Raw genomic sequence first — 20,388 nt, 5'->3', positions numbered from 1 at the left:
ATTGGATTGGTTTTGGAAATCTATAATGTGTCATATTTGAAATAAAAGATTTTTCCCTACTAATCTGCAGTCTTCTCTTTTCTGTTGTATTTTACAGGAGCATCCATCTCTTGGGCAGCTCTCTGAAAAATTGATTGACAATAACATCAATGTTATTTTTGCTGTTCAAGGAAGCCAGTTTCATTGGTATAAAGTAGGTTAGAAACCTGATTTCTTTTTTTAATTTTGAAGGCACAATATTTATACTTAAAACTGTGCATAAATGATTGTCTTTTTCATAGGATCTGTTACCTCTCTTGCCTGGTACTGTTGCAAGACAAATAGAATCACAAGCAGCAAATCTCAATGATTTGGTGGTAGAAGCCTATCAGGTATGATGAGAGTGACAATGTTGTATGTAATATTTGTATATTTTTCATCTTTCATAGCCTGAAGTTGGAATTTCCAAGATCTCGTTTTCCATCTGAAGTCCAAAAGGATACATTCCCTACTTTTCCTAATGTCCAGGTGGAGAGGTGATACTATCTTATGATAGCTCTCAAAAGTATCAGTCTGTCAGGGTCTCAAAGCCGAGAGCTACTGTTTTTTTAATTTCTAAGGGTGATTCTAAATATTCTGTTTGATTCTCTGCACCTGTTGCTATGTCACTTCAAAAGAGGGTTTATTTATTTGAATTTTGGCACCTCAGATCTGTAGTTGCAGACCAGACACCACTGTCCAGGCACCATATAAGTTCAGAGCAAAAACACAATGCAGTATCTGGAGAGTTTTGCAGCATAATTTTTAGAAACAAACAAGAGATGGGAATTTACAAGGAGATAGTTTGAGGACAGTGGATTTCATGAGGAGCAGCATTTATACTGCAAAAAACAGTGTAATAACTTGGAGGTTTGAGGCATGGAAGTGAAGAAGTGTTTTGGTAGGTATTTGGGCGAGAACAATGAAAATGGCTTTGTGAACTCTTGCCTGGAGCACTCAATTGAACATAATTGTCTGGGAAAGAGAAAGTAATAGTATGGGAAATAGCATAAAGTCATTTTCCACACATGCTTGACACAGAATGGCAGTTTGAAAGTGAAATAGGCATCTTGTTAGTGAAGGAAAGAGGGAACAAACAGCTTTGATAATGAAGCCAAGAAATAGGCATTTGATGTACCAGAGCACGGGGAGGCCATAGAGCAGCATGAATGTGGTGGGTTGGACAGTTGGATGCTGCTAAGCTGTGCAGTTACACACAAACATTTAGGTTCAAAAAGTTGAAAACTTAGCTACAAAAGTGTATGCAAGGTATCCACAGGTATCACCTTTTTTTTTTAAATTGATTGGATTTGGGGGGCCGAAGCTATCCATTTTACTTCCTTAACCACAGAATTAGGCAATTTGCTTACAGCAAATTTGCTATAATGAAGAGCCAGCCCCTGTGTCTGTTCCTAGTCCATGGAGTGCTTTTGCACACGTTTTGCTCACTGTCATGTTGGAGACACTGGGCAGAAGTCAAAGACATTCAAAAGCAGAGGAGTTTAGGGGCCATCAAAGTGCAGAGAAGTTCTCACTGATATTTTACTTCTCTTATAAAGTTGAGAGATTTCATTTTGAATATGGAGATTTGCAGGAAGTTGCTGGCAAAAAATTTTGAAGATTGTAGTCCTTTTGTATGACACCTTTACACTGTTCATCCTAAACTGTAACACAGTTCTTACCCAGTGCAGGGCAAACATTCAAGGAGAAGAAATTAAAATTTATGAAACAATTATTTAGTTCAGTACAAGTTTCAGTGGGACTTTCCTGGTCCAGCCACCCCCAGTTTGCTTTTGCTTTATTTTCATATTTTGGACACTGTCTTTCTTCCCATCCTAACCTTCACTGGATTTCACAGTTTGAGATTTTTATCATAGTTTTAGGGGCTTTCAATATATAAACACATGGTGAACAGGTCTTGAAAGTGTTGCCTTCTAGAAAAAAAGGACTTAGATAAGAAAATAAATTTAGTGTTGATATTCAATGACGGTGGGCCTCTTGCAGTCTTGTTCCAGGCAGGGAAACCTTCGGCTTAGCTATGGAAAACCCTGGCTGAAAATCCCTGGCTAAAAAGCCAAAGATGAGTCACTAATTTTCAAAAAGTTACTAAGATAAACATGTGTTAAGATTCATGTAATTGCATTTCCATTTGTAGCAGTAAAAAGATCCCACTAAACTCATTTTTAATAGTAATATGACAGGAATTTTAAAAATCCCTTTGTGCAAATTTCAGCTCATAAGTTTGTACAGAGCTTTAATAAATTTTTAAATGGTCAAGAAGAAGTATTTCTTCCTTGAAGGAAGAAGGATTTTAGGGTATGTAGTAAATACAAGTTACAAAGTAGCTGGCTTTTTCATTATTTTTTATTGCAAAATGCCCTAATGGGATCAGCCAATTGTTGGCTTACATAGTCTTAGCTGACCCAGAAAAATCTGTAATAATAATCCCAGTAGCCTTTGGGTCACCCTAAGGTTTGTTCAGAGAAAATTTTCCAAGACAGATGCAAAATATCAGAAGTTTATAAAGTGTCAAGTCAATTAGGAAACTTTTCTACTGGATAACAGTGGTTTTATGTATGTTTACTGTTGTAACAGTACATTTTAGGTGTGTGGCTAAAAGGCAGCGTGGACTCAATGAGCAGTTTTTGTTGCACATGGTTGTTGGAATAGATTTTCAAATTGCGAAAAATGCAGTCTCTCAAAAGCATGTTAGCAAAGCTGAAAACATTTTCATCTGGAAAACCTAATCCTCTTTATCAGAATTACCAGTTCATTGGTTGTGTATATTTGGAATGTAATTGGGTCTTTACATGGGAAACAATGCTTTAATTCATTCCTTTATTCACACAGACAAGCTTTCTTCATTTTTAGTCAGACATAGTAGCTGTACTTAGTGTTAGTCACTAATGTACATTATATTTTGAGATGCAATGCTAGTAAAACTTGTTTTCTGGTTACAGAAACTAATCTCTGAAGTGAAAATTCAAGTGGATAACCAGATCCAAGGTCTTCATTTCAATATCACTGCAATCTGTCCTGATGGAAGTAAAAAAACTGGCATGGAAGGATGTAAAAATGTGGGATATAATAAAGAAGTATGTTGATAGTTCTCATTCTTCAAGGAACTGGAATACTTATTTTTCTGTTTGGTTGGGTTTCAATGGTGTGAAATCTTCTAGGGATTTACTTAAACTGAAAATGGATTTATGTGATTAATGATCACAGGCTCTCTATTATTCTCTGGATTTATTTTTCTTGAATCTTATTTTAATTCTCACTAATCCCATGGAACTAAGGCTCAAAGCTTTTCCTGAAAGCTAACGTCCATTAAAACTTTCCTTCTTTGTCCTCCACTGGGCACAACCACCACATCCATTGCGATGAAATCTGTACGTAAAGAGGTTGAAAGATAATCACCCAGTGGAAAAAAATCACTGGAATTTGTGTTCCTTGAGTCTGTACTAGGTGTCACCTTCCTCTCTTCTTGCTTTAGTAGTATTCATGCCCAAACAGGTTTGTGGATATTTAGTTTATTTTATAAATCAAATTATTAAAATAATTTATTCCCATTTGAATTGGTGCTACCTACTGAATGAAACAGAGCCTCATGCATCATGAAAATGCAGGGGAAGATGTCTGTCTGATGTAAAGAACATGGCTTTCTTCCCAGAAAAACTTCTCTGTGCCTTGATATATTTAGTTAATTGCTTGGACTACCAAAGTAATTCTTTTAGCTTGCCAGGAAGAGGTCTGTGTTTCTAGAGAGCAAGGGCAAGGACTTCTTTCCTGCTTGACATGTACATATGTCTCAGCTAGTGTGATTTTACTTGTGTCTGTGTGTAGAAATAGCGAAATAAATCAGTAGATTAAATGTGTGAATTGTAATGTACATTTAAATGTATTTTATGCTTTCCTGAATTTTGTCTGCATGCTGCTGATTGGCTTCTACAGTTTATGGGAGATTTGCTGTTTTTATTCTTAACACATCTTTTCTCCACTGTTGATCCCTGGGCATGTCATAAGAAACAGGACTGGAATTTGTTCTGTTTACTGAAAAGAAAAATATTTATATCTGTTTCTTTTTAATAAAAAGCCAAGCCAGTTGACTGTAAAAGATTGCATGTGGTCCTAAACCTCTACTGCTGTTGAAAATGAGCCATCCTTAAGAGATTAATTTATTTTAACGATAAATCCTTCTTTCAGTATTTGTTTACAGACAAAATGCTTTTCCTTAATTCTCACATTCCTTTCATTGTCTAATCCTTCTTCCTTCCTTTTCTTACCAAAACACAAAGTGGATTAAATTCTGGAAGAATCCTGTGACCTCTTCAGGGTGCAAAACTAACTTTGGCTATTAGCAAGTGTCATGGTGTTGTAATTATTTAGTCACCACAGGTTTAATCTATCTGCCGCTGTGTTCAGAATCAAATTTCACAACTCATATGCACGACATGATTTTCCCTTCCCTCCCATTTCCCTGCCATCCTTCCAGTACTGTTTTGTACATGAAGATGATGTTCTCTGGCAGGGCTGTGTGTTGAATAAAAAGCACATTCCCTACCTGCAGCCTGTCCTCCCCGCGATACACACCTGCTGTATGAATCAATTTCTCTACAGCCGCACTTTTGCCCTGCAACCCAAGGGAAGAAATCTCATGCACGGAGAGTGTGGGCTACTGAGGGGTTATGTGTGTAGTGGCACATTTGAGAAACGAGAAGAAGAAAAGCAAAGGGTGAGATAAAGCCTGTGTGCCCCCTCAGTATGACATTAAGTGCATGTTTCTGCACAGCATTCTTCTCCTGTTGTCTGTGTAGGCAGCCGCAGCCCCACTCGCCACAAAGCCACCATTGTCCCCAAGGGCTGGGTTGTTCTCGTGTGGGGGCACAGCGGGAGGGAGAGACAGTGATGAGAGATGAATGGCCTTAGTATTTGTTGGTAGTTTCAACCTCATATGTAATCAGTTTCTCGGGGTTTCTCCTTTTTTATTTGGAAATCTTTATTTCTTGGAACTAAAGATTAAAGGTACTTGCTTCTCTTGCGCTCCTTTCTGACTTTTCCCTCCTGGTTACATTTTCTCTGAGGAGGCAAGAAAGAGTTGTTTTACATCAGGAAACTGAAAAAATACCAAACCTTAGAGAGAATACTGTGTCAGAAGCGTACTGGTCAAAAATAAAGCCAAAATAAAAGTTGTGAAACACAAGACTGATATCTAGTGTGTCACACATGCCAGAGCTGTCAAAAACTTTTAGTGGTGATTGATGGAAACTCTATGGCCATCACCTAACCACCAGAATTATTTTTAGTCCTGTGCCAGGACTACAAAAAGCCATGGGGGCTGCTGCTGTAGTGGGCACTGCTGGGATGAGGACCTGGAGGATGGTGGTGATGGCCATGGCATGGCCCAGAACTAGGCACTGGCTCCATGGAATTGAGGAAAGTAATCTGCTGCTAGCATGTGAGCCATTTCTGTGTTTTAGTAGGAGTAGCTAGGGCCATCCAGAAACCTGTGTGGTTTCTATGTGCATGACCATTTCTGCAGCAGGACATTCACTATAGATTCTTTTTATGAAGAGTATCTCTGTGTCTGTTTGTGTATTGGCTTGCTCAGTCTAGTCCCAATTCTTACCTGAATATTTCTGTGATATGTATACATTAAATAATAGAAGGAGGATGTGATGGTGTTTCTATTTCCATTTAATTTGTATAAAGTTGTCTTTTGCAACGATGCTTTCTTAACTTGAAAAGTAGACTTCTGTCAATCCTCTATTGTTAGGATTTTAACTGTATTTGTGATGCCTATCATTACTAATATATCATGTTTGACAAGTGACCACTGTGTATTTTGCTATTATCAGCTAGTGCACATTCATATACAATATAAGATTCTGCTTTATTTTTATGTGTTAAAAATTTTAAGCAAATGTAAGCAAGGAAATAATAATAATTATAATAATAATAATAATAAATCCATATTTATTTCTTCTTAGGTACTTTTCAATGTATCAATTACAATGAAAGGATGTCATACAACTGGAGGAAGAAAATATGCCATACTTAAGCCTATTGGTTTCAATGAAACTGCCATTGTTAATGTGCAGCAAAGCTGTGCCTGTCAGTATGGAGACAGCACAGGGCACAAAAGAGTGTGGGCTGATGAAACTTCTACTGACAGCAAACAGTCCCATTGCAATGACAATAACTGTAGCTCTAACAGAGACACACTTTCCTCAGAGCAATGCAGGCAACACCAGGACCAACCCATCTGCAGTGGTCAAGGAAATTGCATAGATGGAAAATGTTTCTGCTACAAAAACAAGCTAGGCAAGGTGTATGGCAAGTACTGTGAAATGGATGATTTTTCCTGCCCCTATCACCAGGGAAACTTATGTTCTGGTAAGTTGCAGCATTTATGTCTGTATTTGCTGAGGCTAATGTACATGATGCAGCTGAAAACAGTGATATAAGGCTGTCAAGAACAAGAATTGTTTGTGCAGAATTAATGTGGGCAATGTCCTGAACATCTTGTTAGGAATTCACACTCCTGGGCTCTCTTCACCACAGGCATAGACACTGTCTTCTAAATTTCACCACTGTTTTCCAGGAAATATACTGATTTTTTTTTTCCAAAGTTTAGCTGTTTTAATATTTAAATCTCAAAATTCTTAATAAGTAATAATACTAATTTCTCAAACAAAAAGTAACATTTATTCCAGAAAGCTAGTTTATACATTTCAGCCTAGTGGGAATATGAGATACTGAGAGATTAGGAAGGAATCGTAGCTTCCAGGTGAGGTTCTGATTTTCTACCACCCTAAATCAGTCCTGTGAGAGATTCGGTGGCACTTGATTTCAAATACTGGTATAGACACAAACACTGTTTGGAATGCCTGCTTCAGAAAGAAGACTCTTAAGTGAAACAGAATTGTTAGAAATTCTTATTCTTTTTGTAGTCTGCTTTATGGTAGAGAAGAGGGAAAAAAAAAGAGGAAAAGGAAGAAAAGGAAAAGGAAAGGGAAAAGGAAAAGGAAAAGGAAAGAACGTGGTCTGTGCACATGAACTTGATACTCCTTCCACTGAATCTTGCTGTTTATTTGAATGGAATGTTTTCTTGCTAAAGAGAAGTTTGTTTAGTTTGCCTAAAGACTATTTTCCTGGTCATTGCATAATTCCTAATCTCCATTGTTTTGATCCAAGGCAAAAGAGAAAAATTTTAGTAGAAGGTTTTAGGGTGACATCATAGTAGCAACTTTTGCTCAACTTAAGCAATGAACATCAGCCTTCAATATTTATCATCCCAGTAATTTCAGTCCAAGATGTTAACTTAAAAACTAATTAGAAAGTCCAGGTCTAAATTTGCTCTGTTTAAGGTAAAGCACAAACAATACAAATGTATCCATCTAAAAATTTATTTTCTATGTTTTCATGGAAGCATATGACTCCAGACTCTCTATGTTGTAGGTAATGGTGAATGTGAAGGTGGTAAATGCAAATGCTTTGCTGGCTGGGAAGGTGATCATTGCGAGTGCTCATCACAATCAGCAAAGTACTGCCTGAATTCAAAGGGCCAGATTTGCAGTGGAAGAGGAAAATGTGTATGTGGAAAGTGTGAGTGCACAGATCCGAGAAGCTTTGGCCGTTTCTGTGAATATTGCCCTACTTGTAACAAAGCCTGTGAAGAAAACTGGTATGTTTCTTGTGCTAGACTTGACTTTTTCACTCCCTAGTGTTGAAACATGAAGAAATATTTTTGCTTGGTAGATACTGTATTTCTTAGCTATTTAGATTGTAGGAAATTGGTACAGTTCATACTTGATACTTCTTTGGGTAGTTGGATTCACACTGGCAATTCAGAGAATTGCATGTTGGCATCTATTTTAACCATTTCATGCTTCATATGAAATCTTCTGGGTAGGAAATAAAACCATAAATTTGTATTTTTAAAAATGGAAATTTGATCCTACTTTTGAATGCCACCAAGTCCAATAAGAGTCTCCACATTTGTTTTTGCACACTCCTTATGCTTCTCAGCTGAAAGAAGGAGGTGTGGAACTAGAGCAGTGCCTGTGCAGTGTCAGATCAGCAGAGCAGAGCTGGTCTTACACAGAGAACAACATTCTTCATTGCAGTTTTAAAACACTTAGTCTTTGCCATGCTGGCCTTAAAGCACATCATTTTTCCTTATCCATGTAAAGGAAGGGACAGTGTAGAGGTTGAAATGAGCAAGCCCAGGAGGAGAGAAGCTAGACCAGGCTCTCAGTGGTGCACTGTGTGGTCCTGGCACAGAGAGCAAATGAAGCCCTTTCCTTGGGCACGGCTTTTCTGCACCCTCTCATCATGTAATGTTCTGAATCTCACTGTGCAGAGGGTGAAAGATCAGCCTTTTGTTGGAAAGGTCATTGTGCTCTAAACAGAATCATTGTTTATTTGTATTAATTTCAATTATAGCTCATCTGGTGAAAATGTTGGAGAGCCAAGCTTGGCCACATCTGGCAAGGTTGCTGCTAAGAGTTCACTAGATAGAATGCAGTTAGCCTTTCTGGCTTACACTTGTTCAAAGTCACTGTAAAATGCACGCCTTTAGTAAATTCAGAAAATGGCATATCTTCATTAAAAATCCATCTAGGGCTTTTTTGGAATCTCTTGTGATTGATATCTTATGATGTCTGTCTCCTGCAGGGCTACACAGTGAAGACAGTAAGACTGAGAGCATTGCCTTCCTCTTGTGCTGCTCTCTCTAAACTGCCCAGCAGTGCAGACTTACTTGGCTTTGTCTTAACATAGCATCCAAAAGTTATTGACAAAGCTGTGTTTCCTCCCCCTATCTCTACCCTTCAGTTCCAGCATGCATCCTAATCAGATTGATAGGTAAGGAAGGACTAGAACGGAACTGGAGGCTGAAAGCTGAAGAAAGGGTGTTGGACCTTAGCTACACCCTGTGGCAAACTCGCATCTCAAAAGGCAGAGCAGGGATTGGATGAAGGTGGCTCAAAGCCAAAGACGTTTGAGTTTACAACTTCCAACTAGTTGGTTCTGAGAAGCACCAGAGGGATAAAATGCTGAGAGAGGCATCACATTTCAGAAAAAAAATAAATAAATGTCACAATGTTTTTACTAACAACAGGAAAGCATTATGTGTAAGCACTACGTCAGCTTGTTGATAAGATCTCTTAAAGGGGAGTGCAGAGAAAGACATAGGTTTTTAATTATATTTTTTATTTTACAGGAACTGTGTTCAGTGCCATCATTCTAACAGCTCATCTCAAGCAATACTTGACCAGTGCACAACCTCATGCGCTTACCTACTGCATTATATTGACCACACTTCAGGTAAGTGGCATTTTCTAGATTAAAATCTATTGGGATTAGTAATTGAATTTGCCAGTGTTAAAATGTCTTTCAGAAGCATGTCACATTATTACAATAGCAAAGAAAGAAAGCAGGAAAAAGATAAAAATCATTTGTAGCTTTAGGGAAAGTAAAAGATAAATAATAACAGGAAATACGAATGACAAGCATTGCTAAGTTTGGTTTTCCTGGCTCCTTGAGAAGTCACATCTAATAATGATGAATCCTGCCTGAGCAATGCTTAAAGAAATAATTATAAAAATTTGTTATGACATCTGTATGTTTTATTACTTTGAATATGCTTATATTATTTGACATTACCAGAAACAAGAAAGAAGTGGAATGCTTACCTCAAGTTCAGTAATGTTTAAATGTTCCTTTCAAGTATAAAAAACTACAGTTATGAGGGCTGTGGAAGAATAAAATCTTTTTTAATAAAATCTCATAAAGTAATCACTCCATACAGCAAAAAAATGCAGGTAAATGGTTTGTCACTTAACATTTACATAAATGTTTTTATACTACAGTTCATAAAAGAGGAAACTAGCTGTGAATACTTTTTTATAACTTTAGTATTAAGGAAAGCTTACTGTGTTAGTTTACCAGTGAGGAGAGTACTGGAAAAGGATTCAAAAAAACACATTTTCTTTCATATTTTACCAGTGATCTTTACTGTCGTCTTGTGAAGATTAAATTCTCTCTGTCCCAAATATCTCTAATATTTCATCCTCTCTATTTTAGCTATAAACTCACTCTACAGAGAATTTGTGATGGGCAATACAATGAAGCCTGAGTCTTAGTTCTGTAGATTAAAGGAGTAATAGTTTCACTATTTTTCTACAATGGATCTTAATCTGAATTGCCTTTCTTGATATGCCCAACTTTAGAAGCTTGCATATGATAACTTTTCCTCTTAACTTCCCTTAATTTATTTTCTCTTAATTTTTATCAGGCTCGTGTTACATTTATACAACATTACTAAGCAGTGGAAATATGCCTGTGTTAGAGGGATGTGCCAGTTCCATACGTTAGGCTTTACCCTTGTGCTTTCCTTTTGTTGCAGATTGTTTCTCTGGACGAAGCTACTTTAGAGTATTTTCCATAATCTTTATAGTTACCTTTTTGATCGGGTTGCTTGTTGTCCTTATCATCAGGCAGATAATTCTGCAGGGGAGTAGCAATAAAGTTAAATCTTCATCTGATTACAGAGTATCTACAACAAAGAAGGTAATTGATTTCAGAGCCATCATCTTCAGTAATCTTTTTCTTGCATATAAAAGTTAGCTAATTGCTGATAAAACTTGTATCTTCTCCTTCAAGGATAAGATGTTTTTGCCTACAGTTTGTACAAGAACAGTAACATACAGACGTGACAAACCAGAGGAAATAAATATCGACATCAGCAAGTTGCGATTAAATGAAACTTTCAAGTGTGAATTCTGAAGACTGCAAATGTCTATTTCCATCATGCTCGACTTTTAAAAAGCTACCTTTTGTACTCTGTGGGAGTCTTGACTGTTGCCATATGGTTTTTTGTTGTGCATTTTGTTGAATACTGTAACAAAGTGACATGTAAACATATTCACATTATGTGATTATGTTTGGAACTATAGCTGCTGTATTTTTTAAAACTTTTTTTGAAAGAGAAATGTGCGTTACTACTGTTCAGAAACATTAGTGTTGATGTAGCACTTTAGCATATTCTAATTTATTTAGTTATGGCCTAGAATGTAGATAGAAACCGGTCTGACAAAGCACTGATCTCACTCTACATGTAGCTAGTACTGATGTGCTCTGTGGGAATGGAAAAAAGCTGTGACTGAAGTATTAACAGTGCTGTATATTATAGCAATAGATGAAACTATTAAAATGCTCTTAAATAGAGTAAATGGTACTTTTATAGTTCTCTCAGTTGACAAATTCCACTAATTTGTCTGCTTATGCCTCTTATCTTTTCCTCATAAAAATGATGGGATTAAATGAATGTTTGGTTCCTGGTATGGGTGCATGTTGTGTGTGTATACACACACACATGCATGCACACGCAGGTAAATTATATATATAATTTTTATATGGATCATGTCACTTAAAGATAATTTATATCTGATAAAGAGTAATTTTTAGGTTTTTTACTTGTTTAAATATAACCTCCCATTTTATACAAAATTTAAGGTGTTTGGAAACTGAGTGGCTACAGAAAATGAGTTCTTCTGTACAACAGCATAGTCTACATGATGATCACTGCCAGCAGACTTCGCATTTAGAATCAGCAGCATCAATTCCATTGCAAATAGATAAATTATACCAGAGCTGTGTTTGGTTTGCTAGCTACATGTCAGTGTTTTGCCAAATAAAGACTTTGATCTTTTTGTATATGTCAGGCATAAGTCTGATTTTACACGTGCTCTTTTTCTCTATGTAAATTAGTTTATGAGATTAGGTTTTGTAAGTTTTTTTGTAACCACTTCAGTTTTTGTGACTGTGCATTGAGAAATATGTCCAGTGTGTGATGGGGAAAAGAACCTGCAATTTAGAAGAAGGTGAGGAAAATAGAACTCTTTTTTCTTCAGAGAACATACTTATTGACTTTATAAATATGGATCAGATTCTGCCTTCAGAAGTGGGCAAAACTCTTCCAAACATGGTGGGACCAATATAAGCTTGTCTGAGAGCAGAATGTGAGCTACAAAGTCAAGCAGAAGCATTTTTTTTGCCCCCGAAACCAGCTAGAATGGTAGAAGACATGTTATTGCTATATGGGCGTTGGAAGTGTCAGTCTGATTTACTAACTCTATGCTGCTGAAACCCTACAAAAATCTGATCAACCTCTAATGCACTAAAACATTGCTGACAAAAAGAAAAATCACCTCAGAAGACAGTACATCATTTTAACAACATTTATTATTAATACTAGATATTGTCACTATTTGTCATAGACAAGAGTTACAGAAACAAAGCAGGACTTCCTTATGTGCAGTTCGTAGAAATTACTTGTATTTCCTATTCTGTATTTCTTACGTAAATTCCCACTGAAACCTGAGGAGTATGAGGATTGAAAGGAAGACAGGATGTAGAAAAATGATGAGTGTTTTATGAGTGTTAAGTTTCTTGGGTAATGGATCAAGTGGGATTGGGAAAAATAATATACAGACAATGGGCCTTTCATTAGTCATAAAAGCTCTAGACCTTTGGGTCTTGCCTGTGTTTTAAAAAAACCTGTAAATTGGACTATTAAATGTTTCTAAAGCAGTCTCCAAAGTAGGCCTTCAGCTTTCTACCACACAAAGTGTCTCATTTAACAAAAAGAGTATTTCTTTACACTGACCCTGACTTTAGTGATAGCTTAATTGTAGATTAATTCTGTAACCTATCAAGTACACTTTAAACTCTTTCTTTTAAAATGTTTTCCTTCTGTGTAAATTAAAAGATTCCAAAAATTGGTTTCGGTGGGATAAAGATAAAAGTTTGATAAAGGTTGACCTGCTGTTACTCTTGTCACAATTCATGGCTATTTGTGAGTGGGAAACAAATCTTTGGTTGTCTATTTAACTTAACAAAAAAAAAAATTCGGTGCTTAGTGGAGTATATCTAAGTATATAAAAGAGGTTAAGTATGTTTTTTAAACAGTGTTATAAACCCTTTTAAAAAAATATTCCTCACCGTATAATGGCCTTTAAGTGTGTACTGAAGTGTTTACTGAACAAATAACTATCTTTTTTTCTTTAGAAGTTACTTTTCACTCTTAGAGGGAGTTCAGTTTTGTGGGTAGGGGCCAATGGAACTGGGTTCTTGGTGGAAGAAAGACTTGAGCTGTAATACCCATCTTCCAGACACATCATGCTGCTACTGCTTTTCTTCTGTAGCACTTGGCATTGCAGTGCTGCCTGTGAAGGGGCACGGCCAGTATTTCCTTATCAGACACCTGCCTGAATGTTTAAAATGCTCTGGTCAGATAGAGCAGGCTCACAGGACAAATTGCACTGTAAACTGCCTGCTGTCCTGAGATTAAAAAATGGATATTTAAAAAAAAGAAAAAGAAAAGAAAAAAAAAAGGAAAGAAAAAAATAAAAGACAAAAAATAGCTTTTTTTGCATCTCCCTCATGGTTTTGCTGTATTGTGGAAGAGGCTGGTGAAAGAGAATAAGCTGCTGCTAATGTGACAGGTCAAGGCTTTTAGAAGGCCCATGGGGAGCTTATACAGAGCAGGATTCTTGGGAGGAGGCTTTGTTTCTAGGGATGGAATCTATCCATGAGAAACTCTGGCTTTGCTTGGTACTTGTTTCCCTCTGCCTTTGACCATGTTTTTCAGAAGGGCTGCTGCAGGAGATGAATAGCTCAACAAAAGCCTCACTATTTAGGGAGCTGTGTTCCCTCAGCACATGACCTTAAATGAGAAAGCAGCCTTTAATTCACAAGGAATTTCTTCAGTGATTGCAGGACTGTGCTTCCTATAGTGCTTAATATGGGAGATATTAAAGGCAAATTAGTTCATATTAGTTTTCAATGTATTGTGCGTCAAAGATGTTCATAAAAATGGGGGAAAAAATAACTAACCTCAGAATAGAATGTTCCACAGTTCTCACATAACACTTCTTATACTGGGCTTCTTCAAGAAAAATTGAAGTCAAATAATTCTACTGCATGCTTATATCCAAAAATATACCAGCAGATACTGTTGCATCTCATCATTGGTTTGGGGAATTGTTTTTAGATTTGGTCCCACAAACAGAGCATGTGCATGACTTTTCACAGCATATTTGTTACTGTTAAAATCCATATGTATAATTTTCAAATTCTAGTCCCCCTTTTTTTAACTTTTGACTGGTTATTTGCCTAACTCTTCAGAAACTGCATGTTTATGTAATTAAAAAGTATGTATTTTACTTCAGATTTTTTTTGAGTACTGTAAAATGAAGAAATGCTATGAAATAGTTATTGCCAAGCATCATGACTACACTAATAAGATTGCTGCAGAAGTGTGTGGGAAAATAGCTGTTTCATCCAGAAAACGTGCACATGGTATGCAAGGAATTTTCATTGTGCCCAGCTGAAATTCCCTTACATTTGCAAGGACGTTAAAAGTTAACCTTAAAAAGGAAGGATGTTCCTATGGGCATAGTTTACATTTTAACTATTATTTACAACTGGATTTATTTTTTCCTCTCTATGATGTCATGAAAACCTGCTATGTAAAGCATTTTTCAGACTGCAATGGAAAAATATTATTTTCCCAGTCTGATCATATATAATATTTATTTCCTGCTAAATGTGCATGTTTTGCAAACCATGGAAGTAAGTGTGTGAAACAGCTTCAAGCAACCCCCCATCCTAAAAGCAGACATAGGGTCTGGTGATGCCCAGGGTAGAGACATGCAAGGGCACAGCTGCCTGTGTGGAGACTTCAAGGGGGACAGCATCCCTGCAGAAATGGTGCTCTGAGATCTTGCTTCGCCTTCTGTCAGGGCAGGAAACCTCTCCAAAGTAGGTTGGCTTGGCAGCGGTGGTGTCCTAGGTTTGCATCACAGGCACTTGGCCCCACACTGGGACTGCGTTATGTGCAGTGTGAACACTAATGCTGCGGGCTTTTCGCATCTTTACTCACCAAAAGTGCCTGCACGCAACCCAGCAAGGGACAGCCTGTAAACTTGGATGCTGCAGACCTCCACTAAAGCTTCTGGGGAGTATTTGGGCACCTGCCCATTGACTTCCCACCAGCCCCTGGATCTCCACCAGCCAGCCTTAAGGAATGCAAGCTGTAGCTGGAAAGGGCACTTCTCACAGAGGCATTTGTGCTGAGTCAGTGCTGGGTGACACCTACTCTGCCCTGACGGCGAGTAACACGTGGTGCCAATGTCTTGGCTTCCCTTTTGCAAGAGAGGGGAAAGCAGAAATGGGGCAATAGTTAAGAAAAACACTAATTTTTAATTCTTGAGACTGCTCTGATGCACAAGTATCTGTTGGCTCTTATAGAGAATTGAAGTCCATGGAGAGGGGGGAAAAAAGGTTAAAATTAATCAGTGGGAATGCATCTCTACAGTGAGCCAAATCAGTTTCACCGAGAGCAAGCCAGCTCAGAGTGGTTGGCCTGCTGGAGGGGGGATGGGGGGAAGAAAAATCCTAAAATTTCTAGATTCTTAAACTTCAGAAAAGCTGTTCTGAATTGCATGTTCTCTTTGTTTCCTTTTCTGCACATGCTTTTAAAAAAAGTACATATTTACTAAAATAAAAATAAAATTAAAATATCTTGCATTTGTTAAAATAATGGCTTCTGTCCAAATTCTAACATTTCATCCTGATACCTATATTGTACTTGGGCTGTTTCAGTTATATTTTGAAGGGAGATGTTTGAAAGATGAAAGAGTCTTTTGCAGAGGCATTAGTGTTGGATGAATTCACTGTGCTGACATCTTCACTCTTACCTACTACTGCTTCAAAAATAATGCTACTTTAAAGTGTCTTACTTAGCGATTGTGTGACAGCTATTAATAATACTACAGTTTTAAACTTTCTATTTAACATATACTACCTTTTATAAAAAAATATAGAGAGATAAATAATGTGTCTCTAGATTTTATGCATAGAGAATGTTAGTAAGGGAAGAGGTTTTAAATCTGATAATTTCTTACTGCTCATTTTACATTTTAAATGATACTTTTAAATCACTACTTTTGTTCATCTGGAAATATACTTAATATTTTATTATTTAAAATAGTATACTTTTATAGTTGTTTTATTAATTTCAGTTGACTACTAACTTCTATGGTGATATTTATTAATGAGTTGACACTGTAGTATATTGAGATGTTTATTTTTCTATCAGAGCTGTAACAACTATGACATAGCATTATTTTAATGCAACATCATTGTACTTGCTCTCTAAAAAATAAAATCAATATTTAATCCATATGGATTTTTCATATTTTTAATATTAAATATGTCTGTGACAAGGAAGAGATGTTCACCTCCTTTTAAAAGTATAAAGCACACTTACTGAGGTGCACAGATGTCTGCAAAGGGAAGCATATGATTGTGGTTATTTTAAAATTGAGCAATACTGTGTCCAGAGAGGTAAAATACAAAGAATACCTTGTTTATCAGATGTAGGCAAACGGGTGGATGCAGATTCAGGATGAACTTTGAGAAGATGGGAAGGAAAAAAATGCTATTTATCAGTATGGAGGTGCAGCTGGTTAACTTTGCCCAACCCAACTGAAACATGAATGGACCAGGAGGTGCTACTACTTTGTAGAGAACAAGAACACACTTCCTGTACAAATACAGTCTGTAGATTGATAAGTGGTTGTGATAGCCTCTCTTCTCCTTTGCTCTCTTGGGTGGCAGAGGCGCTGGATTTCTGGGAATGGGTAAATCTCTCTGCAGATGCCTCATGTCTGCCACTCACTGCACATTTGGGTCTCTTTACGAGTACTGGTGAAAACACATCACTGGTGGGGAAGGTAACACATTCTGTTCTTGTTCAGAAGCAGTCATAGCATTTACTTTGCACAGTGGCACGAAATTGCTCTTGAAATGGACTTTAGCTGTGCCCTATATAAGGACATTCAAAATTTGCCATGATGCCTCAGTAAGAGACATCTGTGGCACTAAGACATCTGCCAGACCTCACTGGTAAAACTACCCATCCATGCTGCTAACATGATCCAGTTTTTGCTTTTAGGAGTGAGAGAGCTAGAATCAAGTGACGAGTGATGTGTTCTCAGTCATCACATAACTAACTTAGTGTCTAGGACTTAACAATAAAAGAAAAATACTAAGAAAAGGTCAAAACTGCAAAGAAAAAAATAAGTAAATATCACAAGGAAAATCTGTAAATCATTTTTGCTTCTTTTATCAAAGCAAGGAACATCATCCCAATATATGCATGGTGAGACTGAGTCTGAGAAATTTCCTTTCACAGATGCTGTAATCAACCTTCACTGACACCCAGAGCAAGAACATGCAACCAGTCCTACAAACAGAAATACACATTTTCCTTGAAAGCTCTTTATTGAGGAAATATTAATGTTATCATTACTCCAAGTAAACATAAACCTAGATCTGAACTTCAGACACACAATTCAAGTGTACAGTTTGAGCGAGAGCCGTAGGCCTCCATTTTTCCATTTGGCAGTAATCTTGAAGCCAAGGTTTTGTTAACACTGAAGTCTCCTATAGCCAGTGATCCTGGCACCGAGCGTGTTGCATATCCTGTATGTTGTGAAATGATGGTAAGTGCTCTGTATGAAATCTTTCTTTCTGTCTTTCTTCTTTCTTCTTTCCTGTGTTCTGAAATCCAGCAACTGAGTCATGCCTATATAACTTTCAATATCCAGGAAATGACAACGTTTTGACATTAGTGGCATTGTATTTAGCCAGTTTTTGCCCATATATACACTGTTGTCTGCAAGGGCACAACAGTACTGAATTTGACTCCAATGTAACACAACTGCTATTTTGTTGCAGATGCCATTGCCAAGGAAAAGGCTTGCTGGCTGGACTCACCAAAGAGAAAAGAAACCTCAGTTACATCCTCTAAAGCTGGAGGAGGAAAGAGATCCTGATTTCAGCCACATTTTTGACACCAGTCATGTAGGTGCATGCTATTACACAATTTCTCTGCCTGCATGATTCCTTTTGTGGTCGGTGCAGAATTTGATCCAATATTCAGAGAGGATGGCATTAGGGAGAGTTGGTTTGAGTGAGTATCTGAATATGCCTGATGACAACCTAAAGATGATGATTAGAATTAAAAATAAAAACTTTTTTAACAGACTGATTTTGACTAGTAAGGAGTTAATCTGAAAAGTGGGTGGTTTCTTTTGCTTTCAGGTCTGCAACAAAGACAAGAACCTTGGAAATGCCTTCCTGCTACCCTGAGTTTAAAGCCAAGCAGTTTAATGTATTTTATGAAGTAAATAAAAATCTAGTTTTACAGAAACCCAAGTGGTCTGAAGCTGTGATTAGAACACAGGTGCTGTCAGTTCTTCTGGCTGCTCATCTTCTGCTTTGGAGCCTTGGAGTGGTCCAAGTTGGGTTGGACTGTACAAAATTCATATAAAGTAGATGTAGGCTGCCAATCTGATTTATTAGCACTCAAGAGGCCCCAACATTATCATCTGGTTCCTCATCCCAGGGAAACTGTGGTGGGTGGCAGAAGGCAGAATTTGCCTTATGTTTTGCAAACCATTCTATCTCCTCAGCACAGAGCATAGCATGGTCTCTGATTATTTTCCTGGCCTTGAACTGCATGATTCATGAAGGACAGTTACTGTTTAATAAAGTTGATGTGTATGCAAGCAGATAAAACTAAACTATTAACCACAAAAGCATAGTTATGCCAAGTTATGTCACATATGCTTATTGAAATCAGTACATGTGATGTATTTCTTTCAGCTCTGCAGCTGCCAAGTCCCCCTTTTGGGGCTCTAAGCCTCATCCTAAGCCTCTTGTTTATGCCTGAGCAGTGTGGAGAGCCCAGGACCTGTTTCTGAGTGGTGTTCCTCTGCTCTCAAAACTTCTCAGAGGAGAAGCCTTTCTCACAAACCCCATTCTGACTTTTTGGGCTTTGACCATAGCCTTAACACAGGCATTCTGAAAGCATCACTGAGGCTGTAAGATACTTGGCTACATTGCTGAGGAGACAGAGGACATGACAGTGGATGGGTTTTTCACAAAATTTTCAGACACATTTTTGCTTTACTCTGCTCTATACCAAGCAGGAATTTCAAAGACTTATACACCTTAATCAAGGTGTTCTCTAGATTTTCCTTGTCTTCAGGAGTGTTTATGGTCAGCTTCTTTCCTTGAATCATTTTGCAGCTGCACCCAGGGGAAAAAAAAAAAAAAAAACAGCTAAAAAATACTTCCTGTCTTTCTCAGCTTCTTTTCAGCTTCTTTTCTCAGCTTCTTGTGCATCTCTCAATATCTAAATTGAGCTCTACCTGAGTCTTCTTTGAAAATTGCAGACGCAAGATCAGAGGGCTTCATCAGGAAACAGCTGATGAGGAAAGCTTTTTTACTTTGGGGCAAAAAAGAGCAAGTTAAAGTCTGTAGTGCAAAGCTAAACAGAGTGTCTCTGAACTTGGTCAGGTGCAGTCCCTTTCCCCTGCTCTTTTCCAGAGTTAAGAAGTAATGGCTATTTCTTGGTGTACTAGCCAGTCCTCAGAGACCCACAGGAATTCTCCTGCTGTAAGCTTTAAATCACAACTTCTGCAAGCTGTATGCAACATACAAACCCCAGAGACATATTTCTCTTCTAATATCCCCATTCCAATGACAATTTTTATCATTTATAAATATTTCTTTCTGTATAGCTTTGTGTGTGTGTGTGTGTGTGTGTGTGTCTCCATATTCCATCCAAATTAACTTTTCCTCAGCATCAAGAAGTCCATCTCTGATTGTTAAACAGCCTGTCAGTCTATATGCAGACGTAGTCTCACATACCTTTTTTGTATATATTTAAAATGGGATTCCTCCCCTAATTTCTTATGCATAGCAGGATCTTCCTTTTAAAATTCCTGTTTCTCTTAATGGCTAGGCTGCTGTCCTGTCAGAACTGTGACTTGAATTGTTCGCTGATGTTCTTATTTATTCTTTGTGCTTTTATCCTTTTTGGCTGCTGCCTGCCTAGCACATTAAACCTAAAGCATAGAAGACAGACACAACACCTTACACAGGAATTTTTGGTTCACAAATAGGTCCTAATCACAATGTCAAAAATAATAAATGAATGTTACCTTAGCCAGTTTTATCTCATGCCTTTGATTTTTTCAAAGAAAGAATCATTTGGCCCAAAGAAAGAAAAGATAATGTGTCAGATCGTTTTCAAACCCAAAGTGTCATTCTCAGAAGGAAGATTTATTACTGTGTGACAGATTGAAAGTGTTTCATGCTGTCTAAAATGAAAACCAAGTAGATTAATTTCCAGACCCAAAACCAAACAAAATTTGGTTTCAACAATTTTGTCCAAGGTTCACTTCTGTGAAATTTGTGGCCCCTTTGTGGTTCAGCTGAAGACTGTGTTAG

The 20,388-nt window shown here is 37.4% G+C and overlaps 1 protein-coding gene across 8 annotated transcripts in view; it reads left to right on the top strand.

The window, feature by feature from the left end:
* The window catches only part of ITGB8 (integrin subunit beta 8), a 49,056-nt gene extending 30,750 nt beyond the window's left edge, over window positions 1-18,306 (top strand). For 2 of the 8 annotated variants that reach the window (XM_042042922.1, XM_042042927.1), the window contains 9 exons: window positions 98-193; window positions 282-371; window positions 2,979-3,113; window positions 6,006-6,411; window positions 7,477-7,702; window positions 9,242-9,345; window positions 10,427-10,590; window positions 17,827-17,952; window positions 18,193-18,306. In XM_042042922.1, the coding sequence (XP_041898856.1) occupies window positions 98-193; window positions 282-371; window positions 2,979-3,113; window positions 6,006-6,411; window positions 7,477-7,702; window positions 9,242-9,345; window positions 10,427-10,590; window positions 17,827-17,952; window positions 18,193-18,240 (1,395 nt within the window). In that variant the 3' untranslated portion in view covers window positions 18,241-18,306. Of the gene's footprint in view, window positions 1-97; window positions 194-281; window positions 372-2,978; window positions 3,114-6,005; window positions 6,412-7,476; window positions 7,703-9,241; window positions 9,346-10,426; window positions 10,591-10,683; window positions 16,268-17,826; window positions 18,062-18,192 lie in introns of those variants that run through there. The other 6 variants (XR_006018501.1, XM_042042924.1, XM_042042925.1 and 3 more) reach the window with 6 other exon arrangements.
* The last annotated feature ends 2,082 nt before the right edge of the window (window positions 18,307-20,388 follow it).

The sequence above is a fragment of the Corvus kubaryi genome, unplaced genomic scaffold (genome assembly GCF_017639235.1).
Source record: "Corvus kubaryi isolate FWS band 111438036 unplaced genomic scaffold, C.kubaryi_AGA036_p1.0 37398, whole genome shotgun sequence".
Classification (NCBI taxonomy): Eukaryota; Metazoa; Chordata; class Aves; order Passeriformes; family Corvidae; genus Corvus; species Corvus kubaryi.
Note: the sequence above shows the minus strand (reverse complement) of the source record. Positions and strands in the feature narration are given on the sequence as shown.